The sequence below is a fragment of the Alnus glutinosa genome, chromosome 3 (genome assembly GCF_958979055.1).
Source record: "Alnus glutinosa chromosome 3, dhAlnGlut1.1, whole genome shotgun sequence".
Classification (NCBI taxonomy): Eukaryota; Viridiplantae; Streptophyta; class Magnoliopsida; order Fagales; family Betulaceae; genus Alnus; species Alnus glutinosa.
This window is the reverse complement of record NC_084888.1, coordinates 30,283,803-30,310,081: the sequence shown is the minus strand read 5'-3', so window position 1 is coordinate 30,310,081 and position 26,279 is coordinate 30,283,803. Positions and strand designations below refer to the sequence as shown.

General features: G+C 36.5%; 1 protein-coding gene across 2 annotated transcripts; it reads right to left on the bottom strand.

The window, feature by feature from the left end:
• Positions 1-16,491: 16,491 nt before the first annotated feature.
• On the bottom strand, positions 16,492-25,841 carry LOC133864487 (uncharacterized). Of its 2 annotated transcripts, none has more exons than XM_062300835.1 (13): positions 25,480-25,841; positions 25,215-25,384; positions 25,034-25,137; positions 24,165-24,245; positions 23,200-23,303; positions 23,003-23,089; positions 22,427-22,629; positions 21,372-21,573; positions 21,219-21,269; positions 21,031-21,129; positions 20,841-20,900; positions 20,195-20,319; positions 16,492-18,121 (listed from the first exon to the last, which is right to left on the bottom strand). In XM_062300835.1, exons 1-13 carry the CDS (start codon positions 25,732-25,734, stop codon positions 16,870-16,872), a joined length of 2,793 nt encoding a protein of 930 aa, XP_062156819.1. In that variant the 5' UTR covers positions 25,735-25,841; the 3' UTR covers positions 16,492-16,869. The 2 variants fall into 2 exon arrangements, with proteins under 2 accessions (XP_062156819.1, XP_062156820.1); XM_062300836.1 differs by having other exon boundaries at positions 20,195-20,316.
• Positions 25,842-26,279: the final 438 nt, after the last annotated feature.

Sequence of the window (26,279 nt, the reverse complement as noted above, 5' to 3'; positions counted from 1 at the left end):
ATCCCGTGGGCCAAACCAATCAAAAGGAGCCACTTGCATAGCAGGTAATTAGTACTTTAGTTATGGGAAAGAGAAATGATATTTGGTCACCCATAACATAATTACCGACTTACGTACATGGTTTCTATTTATTTGAATAAAAAAAAGCCAATAGTTGTGTCGTACGTGGGGTGGCCAAATATCATTTTTCGATTGAAAAACATTCGGGGTGGTATAACTTTTACTATAATTCTTTAAAAACTTGAATAAACAATAAATGAGAGAGAGTTTCTATGGATCTGCCTGCATGAGCATATATATATGTATATATGTAGCCTCCTGTTTGAATAGGTGGGTCTTATAAAGGCTCTCTCACATTTATAGAAAAATTTGAATCTTACAAACTCAGGTGATAGTAATTATATAGTTTGTAAAGAACTTACATATAATAGAAACTGTAGTACCCTTAATTAACAACACTAGCTCTTAATTACAAGATTTGTAATCTCTACATGTGCCACTATCGCGAGCACATGCAATTCCAACTAAAAAAAGAAGGCATATGGTGTTCACGTGCAAAATCACGTGCAGGCCGGCATTGAATGAGGGCAAGAAGCCAAGAGAAAATGAGTAGGAATTTGGAAGGAAAGGGATTAGCGGGGCATATATTGAGGATGAAGAGTGAGTAGTCAATGTGGTTAGGTCCTTCTTTTGTCGCCTTTTCTTCATGTAATCGAGTACCAAAAGCCATGCTCATTTATTTGGAAAATGAACCCCCATTTTGGCTTCATCTTCTTCTCCTCCATCATCATCATCATCATCACCACCATCCATCGATATCCCTCTCTATCTCTCTCATCCACTCGGCGGTGTTATCATAATGATGATGATGGAGGTGGTGGTGGTGGTATTTTGTCCAACTTCAGCTCAGCCACTTCACATGGTCCCTTTACTTCTACTAGTTGGCAATTAACCTACTAGCCCACAATAGATTGGGGACCAAAATGTAATTATATACATTTTTTCTTTTTATCACAACGCTAGCTTCTTAGTGCTATTTAGTATACTATTGTACGACTGTCAAATCAGCTTTTGGATTAACAAGGGTTGACTAATTTTCATTGTCAAGTTAAGTCGATGCAAACCTTAGGAAAAACTCACATTGAAAAACAGCTTGTAATGGGAGGATGCCAAATAGCTTATATATATACACATAGTTAAACTTGTATTTAAGCTATGTGGGACACTTAAAATTGTAACACAAGTTATCCTAGTCATAAAACAGTTTACTAAATAACATTTTTCATCTTATAATTTGTTGGAATGAGCTAATTAAATCACGATTGAGGGAATGCATGACATGGTTAATTAGATTAACAAGATTGTGACTCTCAACAACAGAACATTTTAGCATGATAATAGATGAGCAAGATGGAATTACTATCTCTAATTGTTTGTCACAAAAAGAAAAGAAAAAGAGACCAACAAGAACTAGAGATAAACACACACACACATGCCTTTTCATCCTTGTGTTTTTAATATAGTTTTTTTGTTTGTCTTGTGAGTAAATGCATGTGCATATGCACATCCATATATGAATTATGTAGGTTTAAAATAGGGGGACTCCAACTCCTCAATCCTCATCATGCTTGTTTGAACATGGAAGATTGAGGCATTTTGATGAGGACAAGGACCACTACACTTCACTCATTTCTTGTATTACTATATATCACCAAAGGCCTTGCACTACTATACGAGCTAGGGGCGAGATGAAGAAAGTCAACTAAGAAATGAGTCTCCCCTATATATATTCGAAATGATCTATTGCTCTATACTCTCTATATTTGGATGCATGTTCGTATATATATATATATATATATATATTTTTTTTTTATTTATTTATTTTTATAACAAAATCGTTTTTGGTATATATTGAGTATGAAGTTCTCCTATCACATTTTTCCTTTCTGTCACTAATAATAATAATAATATAAAAGATAGACATAGGGTGAGATTAAGTACTTTTCTTTAATTTACCACTCTATATATTATGTACCTTTGCTATACATGGGTTGGCCAATTAGATTGAGTTGCCTAGACCAAAATAATGCACTATGTGCCTGGGGTTGCCTATTGCCTAACCCTACGGTTAATTAATGGTGCAATTGGGTGTGTATTTATAGAGTGTTGACCGCAACTCTAGGACCGGCGTACTTTATGTGACTATTTAATTTTCTATTTTATATATAAGAGTTCTGTCGCCAGTTCAACTGTTCAAAAATCTACTTTAACACAGAGTGTTCAACTTCCGTCCTCTTATAATAAAATACATTTATTTACAGAGTAGCCAATGCTGATCAAAATGAATTTGAAAGAGACCATTTGATATAGTGGTTTTTTTTTAATGATAAAATAAGCTTTTTAGAAATGGTGGTTAATGATGCATGCAATATTCAAGGGTCGGTGGCATGTGGCATTGACTATTTATCTCAATGGTGTTGTGATAATTAACATCCACAATGGAGGTTGTGATGTGCAGGGCACAATAGCAGGTGGAGGAGGTAGAGTCGTATAGAGAATGAAAGACAATATACATTGGTGATCATGTTGGTAGTAGCGGTGCAATTCCTGCAACAGCTGATCGATGACCGTGTGGGTAATGTAATGATGGCAATACCAGTATATGTATGGCATATCCAATAAAACACTAATTTCGTCAACTTGCTGAAAATCTACAGTGACTTCAAGCTGCCCCTACGTAGGAGTTTTGTCTGCAAAATAAAAGAGGGTTGTCAAAAGGTCATTGGTCCGAAAACCGGAGGCACTTTGATGCCAAAGTCAGTACAAACCCTAATTGAGAGAGTAAAGCTAGCAAGAAGAGGTAAGAGAATCCATGTCCATGAATGTAGTAATACGTGAGAAATATATAGAGAGTGCCTGAAATCCTAATGCACTCTACTGTTGGCCTTGAGTTTGGTAAGAGCTTAGCTATATGTGCATCATTTTAGGCCTACTCGAACTTTCTTAATAGTTGAGCATTAATTCGAGGCATGTTGGTATACATGTAATATGGTCCTTCTCCTTCGATAGGTAAATGTTATTTTCAAAATTATGAGAATCCAAATTAAATTGGAGAATTCAGTAACTACACATAACTTCCAATGATTCATTCTTGAAATTGCATTATATATATATAATTGTCATATTCATACTACTAATTAAAGAGAAACAAATGAGTCCTTTATGTTTTTCTTCTTGATAACGACGGAATATGATTTTCTCTATTTGGAGTGAAATCAAAATTATCTATTTTATATTTTAAATTTTATTTTGTTGCATTTAATAGTGTACATAATATCAAGTCATTTACAACTTTGAAATGATAAACAACATATTCACTATTATATATATATGGGTGTGTGTGAGAGAGAGAGAGAGAGAAATGGGCAATATAACTAATTAATTAATATTTTTAATATGAAAAATAAAAGAAAGAAATAAGAGGAGAAAAAGAAAAAAGGAAGTTTAGTGAAGGATACTAGTAGAGTGCAACATAGGATGTATGATGTATCATGGCTGCTCATGCACCTCTCACCATCAATCATGTGGTCCACGTCGGCATCAGCATCCTCCAATTAAAAAAAAAAGAAAAAAGCCCAAGCTCCCTCTGCCACTCAAATATCTACTGTAATCGATTGCCCTCAAGATTGGTATTTGGTACACACCCTCAACGTCATCTCTTCTTCTCTGTAACCATCATGAATTGATATTTGCTTTTAACGTGTACAATAATAGCTTCTATGAATTTATGTTTTGGTAAACGACGATGGCTGCAAGTACGAAATAATATTCCCACGTAAAATAAATCAGATTTTTTCTCTCCCCCTGCCCTTTGGATCTCATCAATATTATGCTTTTTACTATATATTTTCCTTATTATTGCAAATTTATTTATATTATTTTGAAAAAATAACCTCTTAATTTTAATGCTGCTGCCATATATATATATATATATATATAATATAGTATTGCACATTTTTTTACTTGTCACCATATGAACCGTTCATTTAACATGAAATGTGTTGCATCTCCACTGATTGAAGTGACTTAACAAGGAGATAGAAGCCTAGCTAGGCAGGGAAAGAGAAAAATAAAGTTATGGTAGAAAGAAGTAATGCATATGAATTTCTTTTCTTTTCTTTTCCAATTAAGGTGCACCCAATTACTTGTCTGAATGGGAAATAACCATATCCAAAAGTCATGAGAGAGAAATGAAATTTTGTAAACAATTTTTGAATTAAGAGTTGTTATCCTAGCGATGATCATAATTAACATCTAATATGAAACCCGGCCCCTTTTTCTTGATCCACGGATTGAAGTGATGTTATATATAAGAAGGTAGAAGAGCCTATTTGAGATTGTGTTAGAAAGTAAAACTTTTATATTATAGGAACGGCCATGAGCCGCCCCTCTTTTTTTTTTTCAACTTTTTTTTTACTTTTTTTTTTCTTATAAGTTTTACTATTTTTAATTTTTTATTAATTTTTTTACATTATGACATGCGGCAAACTGTTAATTTTTTAACGAAAAAAAATTAACGGAGGTACCAATTCAGTCTTTTTTCAAAACCCAGGTACCATATATCTGTGATGTGAATTGAAACTGAGGTATCAAAAAATCAAATTTTTAAACCACATGTACTAAAAAGGTCTTTCACCCTATATTAAAAGAAACTTTTGAGAACAAGTTTCATTTTCAAACCTAGAGGGAAAAAGAATAAAAGAAGGAAAATGTTAGATTTACAATACCAATACAACAATCCCTCACATGAGGGTGGGTCCTACATACTGGGGCCCATCCTCATATGAGGGGTTGTTGTACAGTTGTTGTATTGGTGTTGTACAAGAATCAAATCCCATAAAAGAAAGTTATGGTAGAAAGAAGAGATACATATGGATAAAAAAAAAAAAAAAAAAAAATTTAAAGTTTCTATTTTTATTTTCTTTTAATTTATTTTCAATTTAGGTGCACCGACGTTTCTGAATGAGAAATAACCAAAACCAAAAGTCATGAGAGCCAAGAAAAATTTTGTAAACAAATTAACTTTGAATTAAGAGTAATTATCCAAGTAATGATCAAAATTAATTAACATGCATCCACTCTTTTTGGATAAGCCTAATCTTACTTAAAACAATTAATTGCTAGCTAGCTTGTTGAAATTTTCTTTCTTTCTTTTTAATTTATTTATTATCTTAAAACAGTTAACCCATATGTCAAAAGTAATCAAAAGACCTAATAATTTTCAATCCACTTGGTTGACAAAACCCTTTGGTTTTGACTTTCAAGGCAAAGGTTTCTTAGAGCGCGCGTTTCCATTAGACTAGCCAAAGTTTAACCAGAAAAATCATTTTTTATTTTATTTTAGTTACCAACTTTTCAAAACCACCATACATCTCACTCCCTAAAATAATATTTTTAATATTTTTTGTTTTTGTTTTTATTTTTATTTTTAAATGACGTTTATGTGGCTATGGTAAGAAGTGTTTTTGCAATAATATTATTGATGTCCCTTGTGTCATTCTCATCAAAAAAAACTTATCAGCATCTCTTGGCTTCTTTGGTTGTGATGTAACAAGAATTGTATGGAGATTGTCAGATTGGCCAATCAAATCAGCTTCCTTGGAAAATCTTTCAACATCAGACTTGGTCCAAATAATTCTTGATCCAAAGAAGCAAGCAACTTCTAGACCTGATTTTTCAATGAGTTGTATTATTAGCAATGAAGAAGGAAAAGTGTTAGCTGTTTGCACAGTAATTCAACAAAGCTATATCTTCAACCAATATTGTTGCTGAAGGAGAAGCCTATGCTGCCTTGCTTGCTTTTAGATTTGCAGTCTCAATGGGAACAAATTCTTTAATCTTGGAAGGAGATTCTCTTTCTCACTATTTGTGCTCTCAATCAGCCGGATTAAATTTAAAAATGAAGAATGGAGCATTTTATTAAGGATGCAGAGGCTCAACTCTGTTACAGGCCAAATGAAGTAAGTTTGTTTTTGAATAATAGCCGTTGATGGCTGGTGAACGTTGGAGGAAGAAAGTGATTACAGAGGATGGAAGTTTCAAGAAGAAGAGGAAGTGATGTGTCAAGTGCTCAGTGGATGGGCGATTAGAGTATCAAGATAGTGGGTTGCAGCTGGCTTGAGTGTCCAGATACATTGAACTTGTGGTTGAGGGGTTAAGGCACGTGGGCTGTTTAACACGTGGGTTTTGGGCTGTTGAATGCGTGGGTTAAGGCTGGAATAACATAATAGGTTATGAGTTGGTTGGGCTTAGCTTTGTTATATAGAGGGAAAAGGCCTTAGAAGAAGTTTACGCTGAATTCCTGTAATGCTCTTAGTTCTTAGAAATAGTGGGAGGTCGTCAATCCTCAAAATTGACTTGTAATAGTTTCTTCAGTTCAATAATATCATTAATTCATTTCCATTTTATCTTCCAGATTCTCATACAAACTCCATTCTATATTCTGAATTCAAACAGAAAATACTTAAAGAATTACAGACGTGTAACAAGTGGTATCAGAGCTCTTTTCTGGCGCTTCTATGGCTGACGGCACTCGAATTAATCAACTAACGGAAACTATGAATGTGTTGAAGAGAAATGCGGATTAAAGTGGAGAGAAGTTCCAGTTGATGGTGGATGAGCTGGAGGGAAGGTTAGATTCCAAGATGGCCTTGCGAGCTACTGACATGGAGGCTCGGATTGAGAAGTTAATTTCTGGCTTGTTGGCGCAAGGGAGAAGAAGCCCACCTCCAGTGCCATCTATTCCTGTACAACAAAACCCAGAATTTGTTCAATGGGGGGACAGGAATGTAATTCATCAAGATCGAGATCAGAGAGGAGAGGTCAGTGGTTCTAAGCAGAGAGAATGGGGTTTCCAACAAAATTCAAGCCAATGGAGACCTTATTCAGAGACTCGACATGATGAGCAGTATGGAGGAAATCATGGTTGGGGGTATCCACCAACTGATAGAGGGGAAAACAGAAATGCTGAAATGCATCCAGGCCACAACCAATTTGGGTATTACCCAGATAATAGAGATTAGTGGCGACATTACCAGGGTGACAATGGTCAGGGAGGATAGCCATTCCAGCAGGAGGACTTGGGCAATTTTCACAGGTCAGTGAAGATGTCTTTTCCTAAGTTCAATGGGGAGGATCCCTCTTATTGGCTTTATAAAGCTAATCAATATTTTTGTGTGTATAATACTCCATACCATTACAAAAATGTGTTAGCTTCATTTAACATGGAAGGCAAAGCTTTGATTTGGTTCCAAGATATGGATCAATCGGGATTTTTACCCAATTGGGAGACTTTATCCCTAAGGGTTTTGGAGAGATTCGGCCCTAGTGCCTATGATGACCCGATGGAGTCATTGACTCGCTTTCGACAACAGACTTCAGTAGAAGACTATAAGGCTAAATTTGAAGGCCTTTCCAACCATTTAAGAGACTTATCTGAAGGCTACAAACTCAGTTGTTTTCTTAGTGGGTTGAAAGAGGAGATTAGGCTACCTGTTAGAATGTTTGGGCCTAAAACATTACTAGCAGCCTATGGGTTAGTCAAAATTCAGGAGGAACACGTTTTGAGTGGCAGGAGAAGTTTTCAAAATTCCAGTTGGAATATGGCTGGTTCGGGTCTACCTAAAACAGCTCTTCCTACTCAGTCTTTTGTGGGGGGACCAGGTGGTGGGGTGCCCAAAGTAACAGTTCCTATTCAAAGGATTTCTCCAGCTCAGATGGAAGATAGAAGGAAGAAGGGATTGTGTTATAACTGTGATGCTAAGTGGCAGTTTGGCCATAAATGTCAGAGTCCAAAGTTGTTTGTGATTGAGAGTTTGGAAGTTTGTGAAATTCCAACTCCTGAACCAGTAATGGAGGGGCCAGAGATGGACTCAATGGAGTATGCTTACAATGAGGAGCATCCGGAGATATCTTTACATGCGATTACAGGGAGTTCTCATCCTAAAACTATGAGAATAATTGGTACAATTGGTGGGAAAAGGGTGATAATCCTTATTGATAGTGGAAGTACTCACAATTTTTTGGATTCTTTTGTAGTCTAGAGTTCCAGATTATTAATGAGTAAGGAGTCTCGTGTAAGAGTACAAGTTACAAATGGTGAGCAAATTTTAAGTGAAGGTAAATGTGCAGCAGTAGCGGTTGAAGTACAGAAATTCAGGTTTCATACTGATTTCTTTGTGATTATTCTTGCTGGATGTGATGTTGTGTTGGGGATTCAATGGTTGGTTTCCTTAGGGTCAATCTTATGGAATTTTAAGGATTTGACTATGGAATTCACCATTGCCATGGAGACGATTCGATTACAAGGATTGGCTTCTCCTACAATGTTGGTTGATATTCAGAATTCAGCACAAGACAGTGCATTACAGAAGGGTATTTTGTTGCAACTTTTGGATGTTGAAGGCCCCAATGCAGCTCAGCCGCTTTGTGGAGCTGTTCAACAAATGTTGGGTGAATTTCAGATGTGTTTGCTGAACCTACTGGGTTGCCTCCCAGTAGAAGTCATGATCATGCTATTTTATTGAAACCAAACACTCAGCCTATTTGTGTATGCCCTTACCGTTATCCATTTTATCAGAAGGAAGAAATTGAAAAAATTGTAAGGGAATTGCTGACTTTAGGGGTGATTAAACTTTCTCAAAGCCCATTTTCATCCCATGTTTTGTTGGTCAGGAAGGCTGACGGGTCTTGGCGTATGTGTATGGACTATAGGGCCCTGAATAATGAGACGGTTAAGGATAAATTTCCAATCCCAGTGATTGATGAATTGCTGGATGAGTTGCATGGTTCTAAGATCTATTCTAAGCTGGATCTCTGCTCTGGATACCATCAGATTCGAGTACGGCCAGAAGATGTTCCTAAAACAGCCTTTAGAACTCACGAAGGACACTACGAGTTCCTTGTGATGCCCTTTGGGTTGACAAACGCCCCATCTACCTTCCAGAGCTTAATGAATGATGTTTTCAGACCCTTTCTGCGGAAGTTTATTCTAGTCTTCTTTGATGACATTCTAGTCTATAGTCGAACTATGGAAGACCATCTACAACATTTGAGGGTGACATTAGAGGTGTTGAGAACTAATCAGCTTTATGCAAAACAGTCGAAATGCAAATTTGGGTGTTTGGAGGTAGACTATTTGGGCCATCTAATTTTGGTTGAAGGAGTGAGAGCCAAACCTCAAAAGTTCAAGGCTATGTTGGATTGGCCTCGACCTAAGTCTTTAAAAGCCTTGCGGGGATTTTTAAGACTTACGGGCTATTATAGGAAGTTTGTGCAGAATTATGGGAGTATTGCAGCTCCTTTGACGCAGTTATTAAAGAAGAATTCTTTCAGTTGGGGAGAGGAGGCTGCTGTCGCTTTTGAGCATCTTAAAAAAGCAGTAACAACACCTCCTGTCTTGGCTTTGCCAGATTTTTCTAAGCCATTCGTAATTGAATGCGACGCTTGTGGGAAAGGAATTGGTGCGGTTTTGATGCAAAATCACACTACCCTATTGCCTATTTTAGCCAAGCTCTTAAGGGCAGGTTTTTCTTACTGTCTACCTATGAGAATGAGCTCATTGCTCTAGTGGCTGCAGTTAAAAAGTAGCAACCGTATTTGCTTGGCCATCCCTTTAAAATTCGCACTGACCACCAAAGTTTAAAGTTCTTATTAGATCAAAAAATTGGGACTCCTATGCAGCAACGTTGGGTATCTAAACTCCTAGGATATGATTTTCTAGTGGAGTACAAGCGGGGTCAAGAAAATAAGGCGGCTGATGCCTTATCCCGCAAAGATGAGGAAGAGATTCATTGGCTGTTATTTCTTATCCTACATTTGATTGGTTGCAGAAAGTTAAGTCTTCTTATTTGACTGATCCTGAGATGAAGGAATTGTTGCAGAAATTTCAAACAGGGGTTTTACCTAGCTCTAAATTTTCCATCAGGGATGATATCCTATTGTACAAGCACCGATTGTATGTGGGGTTAACTCTCCGAGAGCAGGTTTTGCATTTTGTCCATGCTAGTCCAGTTGCTGGCCATTCGGGCTATGATAAAACTATGACTCGAGCTCGGAAGGATTTTTATTGGCCAGGGATGAAGGCTGATGTTAAACGGCTAATACGTGAATGTGATACATGCCAGAGAGTGAAGTCAGAAAATGTTTCTCCGACAGGGTTACTCCAACCTCTGCCAATTCCAGTTCGGCCTTGGCTCAGCATTTCTATGGATTTCATTGAAGGTTTGCCTTTATCTTCTGGGTATAGTGTTATTTGGGTAGTTGTTGATCGATTAACTAAATTTGCCCATTTCTTACCCCTTAAACATCCCTATATAGCAGAGAAATTAGCACAATTATTCACCAGTCAGTTGTTCAAAATCCATGGCTTGCCTACTTCTATAATTTCTGATAGGGATGCATTGTTCACTAGTAAATTCTGGACAGAAATTTTTAAGTTGCAGGGGGTTTTCTTAGCATTCAGCTTGGCTTACCATCCTCAATCAGATGGTCAATCAGAAGCAGTTAATAAATTTGTGGAGAATTATCTACGGTGCATGATTTGTGACAAACCAAAAGATTGGGTCCAATGGTTACCTTTTGCTGAATATTGCTATAATACCTCATTTCATCATTCTACGAGGATGACTCCCTTTGAAGCAATGTTTGGTTACTCACCCCCCCGGCTGCTTACTTACATGTTAGGGATAACCCAATTGGCTGCTGTGGAAGATCAATTGAAATCCCGAGATGCTATCTTGAAGCTTCTGCGAGAGAACCTGCAGAAAAGCCAAAATCAAATGAAAAAGTATATTGATCTTCATCGGACAGAAAGGACATTTGAGGTTGGGATGTGGGTCTACTTACGCCTCCAGCCGTACCGGCAATCTTCAGTTGCTTTTCGCCGGAAGTTGAAGCTTTCCCCGCGATTCTTTGGGCCATTTCAGATTCTCTAGAAAGTTGGTACAGTGGCTTACAAACTTGAGTTGCCAGCTGGGTCGCTTATCCATCATGTGTTTCATGTTTCCCAACTCAAACTTAAACTCGGTCATTCTACCACCGCTGTTTCTCACCTTCCTCCGGTGGATGTGAATGGCACTGTGCAGCCTGAACCTGAGGAGGTCCTTGACCGCAGATCTCAGAAGATCCACAACAGAGCTGTGGTTGAGCTCTTAGTTCGCTGGACTGGCTTGGGTTGTGAGGAGGCATCTTGGGAACCATACCACCGGCTTCGGTCTACCTACCCACACCTTGTGGGCAAGGTGTTTTGAACAAGGGAGGTGTTGTTACATGCCAAAGGAAGTAAGTTTGTTTTTGAATAATAGTCGTTGATGGCTGGTGAATGTTGGAGGAAGAAAGTGATTACAGAGGATGGAAGTTTCAAGAAGAAGAGGAAGTGATGTGTCAAGTGCTCAGTGGATGGGCGATTAGAGTATCAGGATAGTGGGTTGCAGCTGGCTTGAGTGTCCAGATACATTGAACTTGTGGTTGAGGGGTTAAGGCACGTGGGCTGTTTAACACGTGGGTTTTAGGCTGTTGAATGCGTGGATTAAGGCTGGAATAACAGAATGGGTTATGAGTTGGTTGGGCTTAACTTTGTTATATAGAGGGAAAAGGCCTTAGAAGAAGTTTACGCTGAATTCCTGTAATGCTCTTAGTTCTTAGAAATAGTGGGAGGTCGTCAATCCTCGAAATTGGCTTGTAATAGTTTCTTCAGTTCAATAATATCATCCATTCATTTCCATTTTATCTTCTAGATTCTCATACAAATTCCATTCTATATTCTGAATTCAAACAGAATACTTAAAGAATTACAGACATGTAACAAACTCAATGCTTTTCACTCATGGAAAGCCGCCAAAGTGAACAGGAAAACAAACAAAAGAGTCCATCTTGCAGCTAAATAGGCTAAATCGCACAAATGTTGTGGTTTTATTCCTTTGTCTTCTGTGTTATATATTCTATATTGAACGCTTGCTTGTAGTCTTGTTCCTTTTCCCATAGCATAGAACAAAAAAAAGAAAGAGAGAGAGAGAGAGAGAGAGAGAGAGAGAGAGAGAGAGAGAGACAAAGAAATTGAAAAACCCTTGAGTAATCAAGACCTTTGTTTATTAAATTGTGTGATTAAGGAATATTGTAAACCCTAATTTTGGAAGTGGTGATTGATCAGTGACATGGTCGATCATTCCTAATGTGGTGATCGATTAATGACAGCTTAACATGCGAAATCAATGTGTCCAAAACATGTGAAAGCACTGGCCTTGCCCTATAAAAAGGTTAGGAACCCTAAAAGAGGTCATTTACTCGACCACTTAGCTACCTAGAGAGAGAGAAAGAGAAAGGAACCTTTTAGGGTTTTTTAGAGGAGGAAATCTATACCCTTTTTAGGTATAATCCGAAACCATAACCTCCATTTTCTATTTATTAAGTTAACTTTCCTTTAATGTGCTGTTTAAATGTGTAGATCAAGTTTGGTTTTTGGTTGTTTTTAAAGAAAGGTTGAGACCTTATATGCCGTTTGTAATTTCATGGCTTGTTAGGACAAGGTTAGGTCTTAGAGCTAAAAGGGTGAAAAATGTGACCTCTTTAAGGGATTTGTGTTAAAGATGGAACCTTTAAGACCTATGTGTTATAGGTCCGTAAAGTGGCTACCTTTAGGACCTTAGGACACTCTAGTACGAGTGGATTTTAGTAAAGTTGAGAGTTGGAACTTGAAAATGGCCCAAATGATTTATGGGCACTGAGTGATCGATTAGCCCTCGACCAATGATTGATAACTGCTCAATTACCCTTTGCCGGTGATTAATCATTGTAGCCCATAAATCAAATTTTAGTGTTTTAAGCGTAACTAGAATTTGTGTTCTAGGAGAGTGTCTAATACTATAGTGTGGATATGCAAAAATAAGGAGCTTGACTTTTTGGAAATTTCGAATTTAGATTTTAGCATATGAGGTAAGTAGTTGTTAATAAGAACGCCAAAATAATTTATCATCAAGCATGTACATTTTCATCTACAAACTGTACATTTTTTTTACATACATGTTTCTCTTGAAAACATGTCGTGGGTCCTATATTTAGCAATGTTTGATTTGAAAATGTGTAATGACACACCCCAAACGATACAATATTATCTACTTTTGGTTCTCCTGAACCAGACTTCCCAAGAGGTCACCCATACCGATACTACTCTTGCATAAGCACGCTTAACTATGGAGTTTTAATAGGTTCATGATCATCTTAGCTTTAAAACACGTTGTGTCAAGAAGGGTGCGAATATATATATATATATATATATATATATATATATATTTACATTCTCATACCCAAGTGATGTGGAATGTCATAAAATGTATTGATATTCATTGTATTATCCATGATATAAATTGTGTTTTCATGGTTGGAAATTATAATGTTGTGTGGCATACCACCATTGGAAAAAAGGAGTGAAGAGTTTGGGATATATGCACACTAGTATATGGACTTAACCTATGACCCACGTTATTTTTAATATTCTCTACTCTAGATCCGAGGTCTAAAGTGACTGGAGTAGCCATGAATGGATGGTGTTCACGTCCTGCAGCATCGCTAGTTGTGTGGATCACTTGAGGTTGAACTCGGTCAGACAACTAGCAGTAGCTGGCTATTGTACCTCATCAGGGCACCATTGTTGTACCTGAAGTCCTACGGGACACGCAAACCTCACCATAAAAGTGTTATGGGTATGAATATGCCATGTAGAGAATGATTTTATGAACAATGGAATAATAATTAAAATTATATTGTACACTTCATCAACATTATTTTGTCTTAAAACTGCAGAATCGCTAGTTGTGTGGATCACCCGAGATCAAACCCAATCGGACAACTAACAGTGGTTGGCTATTGTACCTCATGGTCCTCATCGATGCATCGGTGTTGTACCTGAAGTCTCACAGGACACACAAACCTCACCATAAGAGAGTTATAGATATGAATATGCTATGTGGAGGATGACTATGAACTAGTAAATAATAATTGAAATTATATTGTACACTTTATCAATATGATTTTATGTTTTAAAATTGTAGCATATTTCTCCGAATTATGCCTCAATTGTTTTTTAAATGTACAACTTTACATACTAGCATAACTACTATAATAATTGTTATAGAGCATAATTTGTATAAATTTTGAAAAAAAAAAAAAAAAAAAAAAACTGTATTTAAAACTTAGGGTTAAACACATTTTTAGTACATGTGGTTTAATGACTTTATTTTTATCCTCAATTTCTATTCGTATCGTAAATGGTAGCTTACTTATGGCTAAAAGTGGAAATGACACATCCATCCAAAAAATTGACAGAAATCCACTTTAACCCAATAAGAAACTGACACGTTGCCATATCTCATATTAAAAATTTAAAAACTCATTAAAAATTAAATATATAAAAAAAATTAAAAAAAATAATTATTATTTTAAAAAAATAATTGAAAACCTTAATAAAGAAAAAAAAAAAAAAGAAAAAAAAGAAAAAAAAAAAGAGGGGTTGGCTCAAGCCACCCCCATCAGGGGTGGACCCACGTGTTGGGTGGGGGGGACGAATGCCCCCCCAAATTTTTTAAAAATAACCTTAAATATACCAAAAAAATAATTTTTTCCTCCCAAAATTATACTTTTGTCCCCCCAAAATAATATGTGTCCCCTTTTAACTCATTTTTTAGTTTTGCCCCATCTTTTAACACAAAATCTAAAATACCCCATTCATTTAATTTCCTTCCATATTCTAGTCGGCTTCTAACTAGAAACTCAATTTGGTTTAAGACTTTGAAGATGCGAAAAAAAAAAAAAGTTAAATGGTTTGGTTTTTTTAGTGGTTATTCTAAGTGACTTCTAACCAATAATCAATTTTTTGAGTGATTATTTTGCAGTCATTTGGGTTCACAATATTTGTTTTGGCAACACAAGTTAAATGGTTTAGGGTCCGTTTGGGTTTGAGATTTTAAAAAGTGCGATTTAAAATATCGATTTTAAAATGTGTGATTTGAAAAAAGTGATTTTTAAAAACGCAGTTAAGCGTTTGGCAAAATCGCAGTTTAGCCTTTAAAATCGCGAATTTACCTTTAAAATTTTGCGCTTTAAAAAAAGCATCATCTTATCTGCGATTTGAAAAAGCAGATTTTCTGCGTTTTCAAATCGCAATTTTTAAAAACGCAGTTTCCAAACGATCTACGTTCTACTTATTGTCTACGAAATCGCAATCCCAAACGCACTCTTAATTATTTATGATTTCACCATTGTTTGGCTCGACTCATAGCATTGTTATTTGGGGCTTTAAAGGATTGTTTGGAGAAAAAATCAACGATTATAAGTATCGTTTCTATTAGACCTTATAGATTATGTTTAGTTTTTTTTGCTAGTTTTTTTTTTCTAAGCTCTTTTGCTAGATTTTATTTTTATTTTTTAGATAAGCTATTTTGCTAGTTATTTATACCACTATATGTTTGTGATGCCATGAGATTAAATATAAGACTACAATGCTTTTATTTAATAACAATATGCACAAACACAAATCTATGAAGATTTTAAATATCTATATACTTTTGTATTTATGCAAGTCCGTCTTCCCAATAAAAAAAAAAATTCGTCCCCCCTCATCAAAAATTCTGGTTCCGCCCCTGACCCCCATTTTGCTTTTTAGGGTGGTTCAGGGTGGTTTCAACCGGCCCTATTTGGCCATTTGGGGGTGGCCATTCTTTTTTCTTTCTTTAATTATTATTATTATTTTTTTTAGTTTTTAGTTTCTTTTATTTTTTCTTTTATTTTTTTTTTTCAATTTTTAAATAGTTTTAAAATTGTTAGTATGGCATACGGCCACATGTCAATTTTTTATCGGGTTGACGTGAACTTTCGTCAATTTAATAAACGAAAGTATCATATCTATTTTTAGCTATAAGTGAGATACTATTTACGATACAAATTAAAATCGAAACGAGTAAAATAAAGGGTTTAAACCACATGAATAATAAGCGTTTAACCCTAAAACTTAATACCACTAGGCAGGATACTCGATTCCAGTGCTGTAGCTCCAAGTGATCTCTGCCAAATGAACCTGAAACTCATATTTGCTGACTATAATACAATTAAAACTGCTTCTTTAAATGTTTTCTGGTGATTAGTGAATAGTGATTGTGAAGTAATTTGCATTTTTTCTTTCAATATTCTATCATTCTAGATGCTTGTTAGCAAAATATATTGTTGTACAATATATTGGCCGAATATACTACACCTTTCTTTCCTTATTTTTTTTTTTTTTTTTTTCATTATTATTATTCTTATTTTTTACTATTTTTTTCAAGACCTTTATTAGCCAAAGTCACTCTCCAGGAACAGAGAGACTTGCATTGCATCATCGACACAATTTGCGCAACAAATATGGGTAAGAGACAAGATGAAATCACTCCCTCCAAATGCTGCTTAGAGAAGCAATAGCCTCTGTTGACTGAGCAAAGAGAAATCCTTCAAAATCATAAACTAGAAAACAAAAATTAAAGTAAAATGCGACTGGGAGAAATTATGAAGCGTCCTTCTGGTCCTGCTTAAAAACCTAAAAGTGTACCCATTTCAGGAGTGTGGATTTTTGAGCTGAAAGAACTAAACTCAGAGAAGGAAAGCTAGAAAAAAGCCATACACAGCATGTACACTATAATCAGGGCCTTGGATACATTAGGTCAAATTTCTGAATAAAAAGAAAAAGAAAAAAGGAAACTATGATATAGGTCTTCAGTATTTACAGCCTTGTCCACCCATCCAGACCAGAAAAAAGAAAGAAACTTTGTGCACCTCTCTATAGACCTATCCAAGAGAATCGTCTTGGGTAGCTTCGTCATCCTCATCCATTGGATCATCCGGTTTCTGATCCTCATCAGCTTGATCACTATCCTCAACTGCATCATCATCATCACCATTGTCGGTGCAACTCTCAGTATCTGAGTTGGAAGTAGAACCCCGCCTTTCTCTCCCTCGATCACAATCATCATCCATTGCACCACCAAACTGATCCTTTAAGTCGGGAGCAACAATTCCAATCATTTCACTTAGTGCTTGACATTCCTGATTACGTCTTTTGGCAGCAGCCTCAGAAGAGGGGGTAATTTGACTCTCAGCTACCTGAACACTGGAATCGTGTAGAGCAGCAGCACCTTCCTCATCATTGCCTCTACTTCTTGGAGATACATTCCTTTTGGCAATACCCTCAGAAGAGGAGGCACTTTGACTCTCAGCCACCTGAACATTGGAATCATGTTGAGCTGCAGCAGCTTCCCCGTCATTGTCCCTACTTCTAGGGGATTCATTCTCTCCGTGGACGGAAGGAGCTGTGCTACAAGCCCAGCTACCTGCAACTTCGGAAGCTAAAAGGTCTGCCGTTCTTATTGTGCCTTCAGCTTCCGTATCTTCCATAGACTTCAAATTTTCAAGGGGATTATTTGATTGAGAGTGATGCATAGCTCCCTGACAAAGTGTTTGCTCATCAGTTTCTTGCACATGGGCTTCATCGTCAAGCTGCATTGTATCCCCAGCTAAAGTGCTGCACTTGTTCAAATCAATATTGCGTTCACCATCAAGTGCAGGGCTTTCAGTTTCAAGAACTCGCTCAGTGCCAACGGCATCTCCCTCAAAAACAGGTGCTGTGCCAACACCATCAATGTCAGAACCAAAGCCAGCCTTGACACAATGGTCTGAACTTGTAAATTCAGCCTCTTGGGTATTTTGACATTCTTGGCTTCTAAAACCACAGTCATGCTTCTCAGTAATGCTGTCTTCATCACTAGAAGTTTCAACTTGATTTCTGTCAAACCCCTGTGCTGAAGCAGCTGGGCCTGCCTTAGCAGTGATTTTACTACAGAACCCTGTTTCTTCTTTTTCTCTACCTAAGGTTCCCTTTATGACCCCAATTGGTACATTGAGGTCGATATCAAGTGACGTGTTCTCATAATTCTCCTGATCTTCCAAAGTCTTCTGCATTGCCTTCAGTTGTTCCTGCTGTTTAGCAAACAGTACCGAAATCTCCTCAGTTGTGGAATAAAATGCTCGTAGCTGTGTTTCCCTGTATGACAACCATATGTCCAAAAAGAATCAAAAAACGACCACAACTTGAGTTGCTGCAAATTCAAGCAAATTGAAAGAGGCAAAATTCAGAGAACCTTCAACACTCAACGAAAAATATATAAAGGCCCGATTACAAAAAGATGGATTCCTGCAATTGTAATTAAGTCTATCTATCTATCCATTGGTGTCTGTCTATTTCACCAAACGAAAATCTGGCAGTAGCAGATCATACTCGTGATGTAAGCAGAATATGGTTTAAGATTGGAAAAAGAAAATAACAAAGTCAGCAGAACATTTAGAAGGTCTCTATCCACAGAAAATATGCACAAAGTAATTACAAAAGGGAAACGCAATGTAAGACCAACAAAGATTGTAAACAAGAAATTTCATTCTTACCCTATATTAGAGAAACTTCACACCTGAGAGAGAGTTTCATGAACATTTTTCCAAAAAAATTCAAGTACAACTATAAGCCTAAAATAAAATAGAACATTGTTCACAATGGATGCCACCAGAGTACTTTTTTTTTTTGGTAAGTATGTGAATTATCATTAAAAGCGCAACCCAAGTACACATGAAGTATACAAGAGAAAAGCTTAATTAGAAGAAAAAAAAGAAAGAATAAGGAAATCATTAAAGCTAATCACTAAAGGAGCTAAGTACGCAGCTGTCCAAATAAAAAGAGAATAAAAGAAGGTTTTGAGCTCCTCTAATGTCCTTTCTTGATCCTCGAAATTTCTATCATTTCGTTCCCTCCACAGGCACCACAAAAAGCAAGAAGTGCGTTCTAGCACGTGACAAATCCAAAGTGCTTCTTTGATGTTAGAATCTTTCTTATGCTTGATTAAGAAGCAAACATTAAGCCCATGAATACATCATCTATCATCGGTATTATTTTTTGCTAACTGAAAATGAAAATGTTGGTTGCCTAACTCCTTGGATATCATATGGTATAAAGGCCATAATTATAATTAATAAGGTGGTTTTCCTTTTTTAACTGTTTCATTTCTAACTTAAGTGGCAAGTACACAAGGATATCATTTGGAATAATGCCCAGAAAGCATGGGTTCAGAAATTTAGGTGGATTAGCAGAAACTATTGAGCCAGAAATGATCTGAGTGGAAGTGATCAATTCTTACGCAAAATCATGAATACGTTACCTCCTGATTAAATCACCTGGATCAATACAAAAATATTTGGAATTACCAGCTTCCTCCATGTCTCTCTCAATGCCACCGCCTTACTTTAGAAAAAATAAGCAACATTCTGTATTTCCATCTAAGGGATTACCAACAATAGGTGCCCAGCTTTCATATTCATATCTCAAACAATACCACAAAAAGCTTCAGGGACCAGCAAAATTACTGCCACAGGAGTGAGCCAAACACGGGGCGGACACCATAGTGATAAAGAATAATTTCCACATGGATTTATGGCCACAAAGTAAATGCACATAGTGCTATCAAGATTTCAAATATGTCACAGATTACATTTGTGGCCAGAATTGATAATTAACTTCAAAATTCTCCACTGCAATTTTCAAATCATTATTTCATCTTGAGATGTTTATAATAGTCCACAGTTGCCAAAAGCAAATCCCATTGAAATTTAAACCACATGCCCCATATGAGACATCTCTTGGTTTCTCTACGAACACAAAAGAACACCCACTAATGTTCTAACCTAAAAGGTGCTGAGAAATACTGGCCTTTGTTCTAATTGTTAAAAAAAAAAGGGTTACCACTTCGGCAGTGTCCAGCAGAATCAGGTAATAAAAATCCACAAAAGCTCTTCCGTAATCAGCAATGGTGTTGCAGGAAGGAGGAGAGGCAAATGAAAATAGGAAATCAAGGAAACAACAAAGCAAGATATTTAAAAGATCAGTGGATGGAAATTAAAAATTGAGGCGCGAGCACTCCCATTACCAATGACTTTTAGAAAAATAAAACTCCGTATTATCAGTAAATTTTCAGCAAACAAAAGTTGTCAAAGCATGTGTGACATACATAGAACAAAAGGCATATTCCAATAGCTAATAGTCAGCGTCTCTCTACAGTTTCAGATCTCTTACCGAAGCATAATTCTTTCTCTGGCACCTCTTAGCCTTTGTCTCTCAAAATCAAGATCCCGAATTGTGGCATTTATCTCAAGTTCAAGGGCAGAAACCTTAGCCCATGCTTCTTCTCGAGCTGACTGCTACCAACAGTAAGATAAACCTCAGCTTAAAATTAGAATATATTCACTAAGGTGCCTAAAAAGAAACTAGGCTCAGCCTCTACCAAAATCACATTCGAAGAATTAACACAATGCTAAATCCTTCAAACTAGTATTTAAGCATCTCACCAGAATCAATTTAAAATATGAATATAAACTGCAACAGCCTAGCAGGAAAATCAGCATCTGTAGACAGATGTGCCATATTATTGCTCATAACGAGATTGAAACACTTCATTCATGTCATCTCTGCTAAAATACTTCCCTCAATGTTTTCCAGTCAACAAAACCCAATGTCATTAATATAAACACATCATATTAGTTTATGACATAACCTACAAAACATGGACAACTCACACGCAAGGACTTTTGGAAATGGCAGGACAAAATCAAAGATGATTCTAAAGGAGAGGTAAGAAGAAGACTATATAAACAATGTGGCTAACAAGGATTCATGTAACCAATACAATATTTTAATAGGCAAAAGAGACTTCCATTTCTACCTTCTCAATCTCAAGCTCTTTCCTCAATCTTTTCATTTCATGATCAAGTTCTTCCGCTCTCTGCTTCAACAACCGAATAAACATAACAAGCATTAGCTTCAGCATCTCTTTTAGGTCAATTAAACCCAAAACAAGATAGTGCAATACACATTAAATATAATACCTAATTAAGCAAAAGACACATGATTACCTTTCTTCCATTTGCAGAGGCTAGCTGTTCTTCACAAATTTGGGTTTCCAGCTGACGGACTTTATTGTCAGAGATAACCAACTTTTGCCTAGTGTCTTCCTGCAGCAGAAAAGGCAAGCAAGAGGCAACCTCTGAAGATTCAAATAAAGTAGAAAAATTGGTATAAACAAAGGTATCTCTAACAATACCAGTTTGGACCTCAAAGTATCCACTAGCAAACACCTTTCTCTCTCTGATTCCTGAGAATATAAACATGGATATGTAATTCAGCTGTTCATTTAAAACAAACAATACATATAGAAAAATCCCTTCTTAAATTAGTATAAAAAAAGCTTTCAGACCTGAAGCTTATTAATCACTTCTTGAAACTCCCTTTCTCGTCTTGAGGATGCATCAGACAATCGTTTTAATTCCTCTTGTGCCTCTAACTGTGCTCTCTGCACTGCTGCTTTTAAATCTGCTGCAGCCTTTTCTCGTTCTTCTCTCCTCTGATCTCGCTCTTCAAATAATTGTGCCTTGAGTTCAGCTATAGATGCCTTCTGACTACAAGCAAGTAATCGGGCTATTAATATATTTTTTCTTGTCGATTTCCTAAAGTTTTTGCTTTCAACTAAAGAGAACTACATAGTCAAACACCATTCTCCAAAGAGTCAAGACATGCTCAAGTAACTCTATTAACAAGTACCTCAACACACAAATCAATATTAGCCAGTGAAGTCAATCAATCATCCTAGTAAGTGATACCATAAATCGTTTCTCAATTTGAGTTGCTGCCTCCTATTCTAGTGCATCACATAAAGGATAGCTCTTATTGCTCAAAAAAGCACCTTTATTTTTCTTAAGTAATTGGCCCCAGGGGAAAAAAGCACATTGAAAAAACAAATAAAAAGGACTACATATTCCATTTGAACATCTAGTCAATGCCATCTTCCAGTGATTGGAGCTAGATCTCAGGCTTATCGTCCTTTATAGGTCGGGGAGAGAGAGAGAGATTTGCAGGGAATTTTTTTTTTTATTAGTAATTGAAATTTTATTAAAAGCGGCGCCCTCAAATACACATGAAGTATAAAAGAGAAACCACATAGCTAATAGGAGCAAAAAGAACAAGAAAATCATAATAGCTAATCACCAAAGGAGGAAAAGAAACAGTTGTCCAAAGGTAAAGGGTGTTGAAAAATAAAGACTTAATAACTCCGTTTTTAGGTCTTTGGCAAGGAGAGTGGCCAACGAGTTGGTTAGCTTGGTGTCTTTGGACTTGGCTTCTACTTGGTTTAACTACTTCAGCTAGGGAAAGTACCTTTGTGATGTTACATGGCATCATAATATTTTTGTGATTGAAGGTTGCTATTTGAGGGCAAAGCTTATAATAGCAAATTACCATGAAATTGTTTCTTACCTCTTCATTATTGCATTAGCTTCTGTACATGACTGTAAAGAATCACTAAGTCTTCGGTTAAGGTCTTCCATAGCATGTTTTTGTTCTGCAGATATTCTATTGATCGACTCCAGCTCTCTCTGTTTGACCTCCAATGTATGGTGCAACCCATTTAGTTGATCAAGGTATGACTTTGAAACTGATTCTTTGAGTTCTTTCATTTCCTACAGAATGAAATGAATTATTATTGAGGACAGGGGTTCCCATAAGCAATTTTCTAGTCGAATTGCTAAAAAGAAATACATGTAATGAAAAAGCTCAAAAATTGCTATAGTTTCCATTAGGATGAAGATCGCAAAGATATTGTTGTCATATACTCTTATCAGAAAAGAAATGAAGAAAATTGATTTTGATTACTAAATGATGAATTATTAAAAATCATCTCATATAACTTGTGCTTCAAATGAATACACAACCTTTTTGGTGGAAGAAATCCATATAAGCACAATATATGCACTCAGTCACTCATTGCAACTCAACACACCCCAGCACACACATGAGAGAGACAGAGAGTCAAAATTCACCAGCATCACTTACATTTTCATGACGCTGAACTGATGCGCGATTCTCATCACGCAATGCATCAATTGTAAGGACCTGATTTTCCAATTGCTTTCTCAGTTCCTGCAAAATTGAATACTTCACATATATAAATTATGAAATAAAGACATTCTAGCTGTATTCATGATGAAATTTATAATAATTGCTCATTAGAGTAACCCAAATAGAGATACCATGTTTGACCGTTGAAGGCTTCGAAAATCATCAAGAGAGATAGGTCCCTCAGGAGCACCAATGCCAATACCTTTTAGTCTCTTGTTGTCGGTAACAAACTCCTCTGCACCAAAACAAAAAGAACCAAACAAACAAAGCCCATCAGTATCATTATATCAACATCTCCAAAATGTCCAAATTTCAAGCCATCAACTCAAAGTAAAATGCAAACAGCATATGTAAGAGCTGCTTCTTCTAAAATAATATTTTATTTCAATAAACAAATGAGCATTTAACAGCATCAACATTAAAACTATTCCACCACAACCACAGTTATATCTGACCATTCAATCTACCAATACTGATACTGGAAATTAGACATATTGATATGCCGATATTAATGAAGTACTTACCATAGAAATGCAACTGATAATTTTCAATTATCAATTATTTATTTATTAAAGGCTACTCATCAGCCCTAAAAATGATCAGTTTCACTTATCAAGTAATCGCTTTTGGAAGCATGTCATTTATACATTTTTGGAGTTTCTAATCCCCACCTTGGCCTTTCAAATGCCATTCTTTCGGAGCCATAAATTTCAAATGACAACTTTCCACACATGGATCTCATTATGTAGAAGTCTACCTTTGCCAATAGCATTTGATCTATCTATATGGCATTCCAATTTCCATTTGATCTAGGATTGATTTTCTAATGCATTCAAATGCTTTTGAAACTCATACATTATTGGTTGCGAATGTCGAACAGAGAATGATTGCACTTAATGGGCAGCATAATTCAACAATCATGAAAACTAGGTTTTGCTTCAATTATTTCTATGCCAACAATATCATAAAAAAAATCACCACATCTATGAAACATTCAAGTTTATATCCAAAATCACCATTCATTACAAGGATGCTTCGGAGCAAATATACAACAAAAGACCATGGATACCATAAATCATACTTGTCCAGAATATACCTGCTTTTCTTTTTGAAACTGCACCATCTGCCATGAGTGTGGACACAAGAACTTCTCGATATACAAACGCAAATGAAATTTCTGTAATCAAGTGACAGAGACGAAAAAGGTCAATAGGACTCTAGTTTTCAAACATGATGGCTTGTAAACCATATGCATATAAGTCAAGAGATGTAACAATTCCTCAAAATTATTTATTTAAGCAACCTACAGAATAAGAGACTACACATTACGGAATAGGATCCTCTCCATTTTATTTGAAGCCAGTTCATTATTTTAAGAGGGGCAAAATTGTCATTTTATTTTTTTTGGACAGTTTTGCCTCTCTTGAATAAGGAACCGGCTCCATTCAATTTCATTTGAAATGGAGAGGATCCTTCTCCACACATTACAATAGCAAAAGTTAATGATTATGATATAATAACCCCAATGGTAGCTCAATCAGTTGGGAATCATGCCTCGTAAAATGGAAGTCACTAATTCAAATCTTCCGTTCCCCTTCCCTTGAGTCAATTACTTATAAAAAGTAAAAATAAAAGAGGGACAAATTTCATAATTTTTCAAGGTAATATGAATAAAAGAAAAAGAAAGAAAGAGAGAAGAAATTAAAAAAGAAAAAAAAGGGTGACAGAACACAAGCAGGGAATAAAATAAAAGGCATCTCTCTTTCTCCTATTGCGCCCATTTGTGGTTTTCTTTTAACCTCTTCTGTATAAAATGCTTCTCATCCACAATTAAAATACAGAAATAACTATAGGAAATGCAATCAAAGGCATATAAGTATCTATTACTCGATAATTAATCAAGTAAAATAGTTTAGACTTCATCAGTGAAGAAACCCTTTGGGGGTTCAAACGGTTGGATATTACCATGCTGAGGAGGAGCAGCAAACGATATAATATCACCGTGACGGAGTCTGGCTTCGGCACTACTCTTCCTCAACTTCTCCCAATTGAGATATGTCCCATTTGTGCTGCAAAAGACTCCGTACACTTAGAAATATAGTAGAAGAGAAAAAGGATAAAAGCCTTAGAAGAACAATGCACGAACCTCGTGTCTTTCAGGAAGACCGTGTGCTCCGAAGAATCATCGGCACTGAGCCTCCTCCTATATATCTTGCAATGATTTGCGCTGACCGCATTGGACTCAATCTGGAAACGCGTATCTCCTACCAACCGCCCGATGCAATGCTCGTCCGCAGTCAAAAGCATATTGATGCTCTGCGTTTACGGCACAAAGTCTTTTTTTTTTTTGGGTACAATTTGACAAATTCACGGAAAAGAAGAATCGAAAGAGAACGGAATAGGGTTTAGACCTGGTGGCGTTTGCGGGCATTGGCGGAGATGGCGGTGAGGACGGCCCAGACGTCGGGGTCGGAGTTTTGGAGAGGCTGGGAGGCGATCTTGGAGGCGACGGAGAGAATGTGGTCCTTGGCGCTCGATGAAGAGTCCGTAGGAGGAGGAGGAGGTTGAGGAGAGCCAATGCCAGAGACTACAGAGCCGGGGGTTGCGGAGGGCTTTGGAGCTATAGGGGTCGTCGTCTCTGGCTTCTCGTCGCTGACTGGAGCCATGGAAGTGAGATATTTTGGCGGGGACTTTGAAAACCCTAACTACCTGTTTTTCATTTTCATTTTCATATTTGGGAGTTCGGAACGGGGTTTGCCTGCTTCGCTGCCCTCCGGTTAGACTGGGTACAATGAGCGAAAGTAGCTTTAATGGCTTATTTATGGTTTAGATTGAGTTTTTAAAAAATTACCATATAAAATTTTTGAAATCTTGCGTTTTTAAAAAAGGGATATGATGCATTTTGAAAAATACATAATTTAAAAAGTTAAATTATAATTTTATTAAATGTTTAACTGTATTTTTAAAAATTTTATTTTCAAATTATTTTTTAAATCATAGGACTTTACGTTAGCAAATAGCAAGAAAGTGAGCCAATGATTAGCATAAAAAGATGTATTGACCGCCTCAAGTGAGTGGATTATCGTTTTGGGCTAGTCATGCAGTTTCGCGATTGAAGGAATGCGAGAAGAGTAGGGTAGCTCTTTAGTTCAAAATGAATTCTGAAAATCTAATCGTTGATTTTATTATCCCTCGTTTGAAAGAAAAACTC

Bases quoted from the DNA above. Each gene is read 5' to 3' on its own strand.
- LOC133864487 (XM_062300835.1), bottom strand. From the start codon at position 25,734: ATGGCTCCAGTCAGCGACGAGAAGCCAGAGACGACGACCCCTATAGCT. The intron at 20,901-21,030 runs GTAATCATGTGT...TTGTTGAAGCAG, and splicing joins CCTCTGCAAATGGAAGAAAG to AGAGCGGAAGAACTTGATCA. The intron at 18,122-20,194 runs GTAAGAGATCTG...GTTGTCATACAG, and splicing joins AGAGAAAGAATTATGCTTCG to GGAAACACAGCTACGAGCAT.